General features: G+C 67.9%; 3 protein-coding genes across 4 annotated transcripts in view; 2 read left to right on the forward strand and 1 right to left on the reverse strand.

Annotated features, from left to right (window-relative positions):
- Positions 1-3,538, reverse strand: part of STX3 (syntaxin 3) — a 5,962-nt gene extending 2,424 nt beyond the window's left edge. The window contains 10 exon segments of the mRNA XM_008629396.2: position 1; positions 4-25; positions 298-432; positions 531-604; positions 805-913; positions 1,389-1,456; positions 1,575-1,649; positions 1,733-1,832; positions 1,905-1,982; positions 3,365-3,538. The exon segment at position 1 is cut by the window's left edge and continues 85 nt beyond it. Coding sequence (XP_008627618.1) covers position 1; positions 4-25; positions 298-432; positions 531-604; positions 805-913; positions 1,389-1,456; positions 1,575-1,649; positions 1,733-1,832; positions 1,905-1,982; positions 3,365-3,394 — 692 coding nt within the window. The 5' untranslated portion in view covers positions 3,395-3,538.
- The window catches only part of LOC103611856 (coronin-1B), a 28,696-nt gene continuing 24,990 nt past the window's right edge, over positions 116-3,821 (forward strand). The window contains exons 1-2 of the mRNA XM_017728623.1: positions 116-126; positions 3,152-3,163. The gene's annotated coding sequence lies outside the window, so the exon portion shown is untranslated. The remainder of the gene's footprint in view (positions 127-3,151; positions 3,164-3,821) is intronic.
- Positions 3,502-3,821, forward strand: part of PATL1 (PAT1 homolog 1, processing body mRNA decay factor) — a 7,861-nt gene continuing 7,541 nt past the window's right edge. For both annotated transcript variants that reach the window (XM_017728653.1, XM_008629423.2), the window contains exon 1: positions 3,502-3,759. In XM_017728653.1, the coding sequence (XP_017584142.1) occupies positions 3,517-3,759 (243 nt within the window). In that variant the 5' untranslated portion in view covers positions 3,502-3,516. The remainder of the gene's footprint in view (positions 3,760-3,821) is intronic.

A 3,821-nucleotide genomic window follows, 5' to 3' on the forward strand; every position in this document is an offset into this window, starting at 1 on the left:
TCTCAATGCGGTCGATCAGGGCTCCCTACGGAGCACCCGGGAGACACAGAGACGGGGGGCGGGGACACTGAGAGCACCCCGGGGTGCTGGCACCCACCCACCCGGCGTGCCCGGCCCCGGCACCGGATTGTCTCCGTGCAGTGGTCACCACCCCACCCCACATCGCTGCACGCCTGGATCCCCCTGGGCAGGTCCCTGGGCCACTCCGTGGTCCCATGCAGGTCCCTGTGACCCCATAGCCAGGTCCCTGCTTGTCCCCGTGTCCCCACAGCCAGGTCCCTGCGTGTCCCCCCGTACCTGGTTCTCCACCAGCATGGCGATGTCCACAAACATGTCGTGGAGCTCCTTGATGCTGCTCTCCAGGCGCACGATGTCCTTGTGCCGCCCCTCGATCTCGCTCAGCGCCTGCTTCGAGATCTGCGAGTCCATGATCTGCAGGGACAGGGCAACGTCAGTGGGGAGGCCTGGCCCTGTGACACCCCCCGCCCCGTGTCCCCTGGTGTGCCCCGCCCTCCCGTGTCAGGGCTCACCCCCGAGGTGAAGATGGAGGGATTCCCGCTCTCCAGCATCTCCTCCAGCTCCTCGTCCGTCGTGTTCTTGCCGGCTGCGGGCACGTGGGAAGGGGTGGGAACAGGCCCCGCCCAGTTCGGGTTAAGGGGTGGGCTCTGTGAGTCTGGCCCCACCCACTGAACCAAATTTGGTCAAGGGGTGGGGTCTAGGTGGATTGACCCCACCCACGTCATGGAAGGGGCGGGGTTTGCTGCCAGGCCCCGCCCACCCCTCCCGCGGGGCGTGGTCACGCACTGATTTCCAGCTGGCGCTGGATGCGGCCCTTGCTGCGCTCCCGGAAATCCACCTGCGCCTCGTTGTACTTGGTCATGACGTCCACGAACTTGCGGGACAGCACCGAGTGCTGGGGACACGGACAGGGACGTGAGGACAGGGACTTGGGGATGGGGACACCCCAGGGGGACTGGACCCGGTGCTGGGGACGGGGACACGGAACACCCCAGGCACGGCATGTCCCCATTGTCACAGGGGACAGGAGCGAGGACACAGGTGTGACACTGCCCAGGGGACAAGAGGAGGTGCTGGGGATGGGGACGGGAAGTCAGCCCAGTGACACTCGGGGCACGGCGTGTTCCTGATCCCAGGATGGACAGGACAAAGCGCTGGGAGAGGGGACAGTGGCGTGAGAGCCAGGGGACCCAGGATGTGGCACGTCCCAGCACGGGGGGACAGCACAGAGTGTTGGGGACGGGGCAGAGGGACTCGAAGCCTGGGATCACAAGGTGCTGCTGGGGATAGAGTTGGGAGACTTGGGGACACCTTGTCACCGTGGGGGACAGGGTGGGACCTGGGGATACCAGATGTGCAAGGGAGCTCACCTGGGACTTGCGTATCCGGAGGTCGGCGGAGGATCGTGCCTCGTCCTGCTCAATGTTCCTCTCCATACCTGGAGAGAGCCAGACCCCAACCCCTCAGGAACCTTCCCCACTGCCAGCCCCCGTGATCCCAGCATCCCAGGGGGACAGGGACACCCGTGACATGGCAGCAGGGACAGGGCCACTCACTCTTCAGCTTGTTACGGACGCTGTTGGCCATTTTCTTGATCTCTGCCGTCAGCTGCTCCAGGTCATCTTTGGTCTCTGTGGGGTCACGGGTGTGAGCCACCATGGGAATGTCCCCAGGGAGGGTCCCCGTGAGCAGGGGATGGTGTGGGGACACTCACTCTGCTCTGGGATGGGGGCTGAGAGGATGATGCTGTAGAGCTTCTTGGCTTCCTCCACGTTCTCCGAGATCTTGTCGATGTTCTGCCGGGTCTCCTCGATCTGGGAGGATTTTGGGAGGGGGGTTAGGAGGCAGCCCTGCCCCCCCCAGCCCTGCTCCCAGCCCTCCCTCACCTCCGAGAAGAACTCATCCATGAACGCCGTGTTGTCCACGGCGATCTCCAGCTCCTCCTCATCGTCCGCATCCTGCTTCTGTTGGGACACAGCGCTTGGGGGGGACCCTGTGCCCTGCCAGCGCCCCCCGGGGGCCCCCCCGGCGGTGACAGGAACACGGGGGGAGTAGCCATGGGGATGTGGTGGCGCAGGAGGGGACATCTGCAGCGGGGAAGAGCCGGGGGGGCCGAGCCCAGCTCACATCTGGCCAAGCAAGGCCGGGAATTAAGGGATTGCTGGGCTTGGCCAGAGGGAGCGGACAGGGACAGCGATGGGACGGGGATGGGACAGGGTTTATGTCCTCAACCGTGGCCCCACGGCAGGTCTGGGGCAGCCCTGGGCGGCACAAAGGTGGCTGGTGCCCCACACCCTAGTGTCGTGCTCAGGCCCGCACCCACACGCTCCCAAATCCAGCCCTCCCCAAACCCCAGTCCCGGCCCCTCTGCCTCCCCTCGCCCCCTCAGCCGCACCAGCACCCCGGGGGTGTGGTTGGGGTGTCCTGGGGAGGGGGACAGACCCCAGGTTGGGACTCCCCACCCCCCTCCTCCTGCTGCTGGAGTAAAAATAAAATTAAGCCCTTCACTCCCCCATGAGGGCTTTATCTGATGGCTCCCTAATCCCGGTAAATCCCTGCCAAGCCTCCCTGCCACGGCTGGGGGCCCGGCCGCGAGTTGGGGGCCTGCTGGGACGCCCCAAATCCATGGGGAGCCGATGCTGGGGAGCAGAGGGGGACAGGGGGGAAGTGGGGCCCCACGGCGGAGCGGGAAAAAGGGAGAAGGAAGCAGCGCTGGTGGCGGGAACGTGGGGAAGTGTGGGGTGCAGGATGGGGTGCGGGCACCCCAAACTCACTGCCGTCCCCCCGCAGGACGGACACCCCCCCATACCCCCTGGTGTCCCCCCATTGCACCCCACGGCGTGGGGGGGTCGGGATTTGGCTGGGGGCATCACGTCACCCCAAAACCCCCACCGTACCCCCAAACCGCACGGGGATGACCCCCCCCAGTCCCTCCCACCTGCCGCCCCCATTGGAGGGAGGCTCGGGGGCGCCCCGCTGCCATGGGGGGACCCCCGAGACACCCCCACGCACCGCGGGGTGGGGTCTCGGTGCCACCCACGCCCGGTGTCCCCGCCCACCATGGACTGGGGTGTCCCCGAGACCCCAACCCACCATGGGATGGGGCCTGAGGGCCCCCCCATCCCCGTGGCACCCCCGCGCACCGTGGGGCGGCTCGGTGACATCCACCCCATGACGTCCCCGTCCGCCACAGACTTGGTTTTTGGGGTCCCCTCTCCCCGTGACGCCCTCACCCACCATGGGGTGGGATCTCGAGGACCCCCATCGCGGTGTCACCCTTTTCCTGAGGGGCCCCCTACGGGTGTCTGTCCCCTGTCCTCCCCTCGCCACGCCGGGGGTCCCTCACCGCCTTGAGCTGCTCCAGCCGGTCCTTCATGGTGCCCCCAAGGGCTGGGGGGGCGCGGGGGGGTCCCCGTCCTCGCCCAGCGCAGGGATGGGGGGTGTCACCCTCGGTCCTCGCCGCTCGGCCAGGCCTCCTACATCCAGGCGAGGTGGCGGATGGCCCTGTCCCCTGTGCCTGTCCCCAAGCCCGGGGCTGTCCCTGCGCTAATCCCCAGTGACGGGCACAAGGAAGGCGCCGAGGGGAGGGACGAGGTGGAGCCACCCCTTCACCTGGGACACCCGGACCCGCCGGAGGCGGCAGCTGGGGGTGGCCCCCGGAGCCCCCGGGGGGTGGCAGAGGTGGGGGACGATGTGGGCTCGGAGGCCATGAGGAAGCTGGTCCCCCACGGGGGTCACACGGTGAGGACGTGTCACCCCCTCCCTGCCACGTGTGGCTGCGGCGGGGGGGGGGGGGGGGGCGG

Source organism: Corvus brachyrhynchos, unplaced genomic scaffold, assembly GCF_000691975.1.
Source record: "Corvus brachyrhynchos isolate BGI_N302 unplaced genomic scaffold, ASM69197v1 scaffold1103, whole genome shotgun sequence".
Taxonomy (NCBI): Eukaryota; Metazoa; Chordata; class Aves; order Passeriformes; family Corvidae; genus Corvus; species Corvus brachyrhynchos.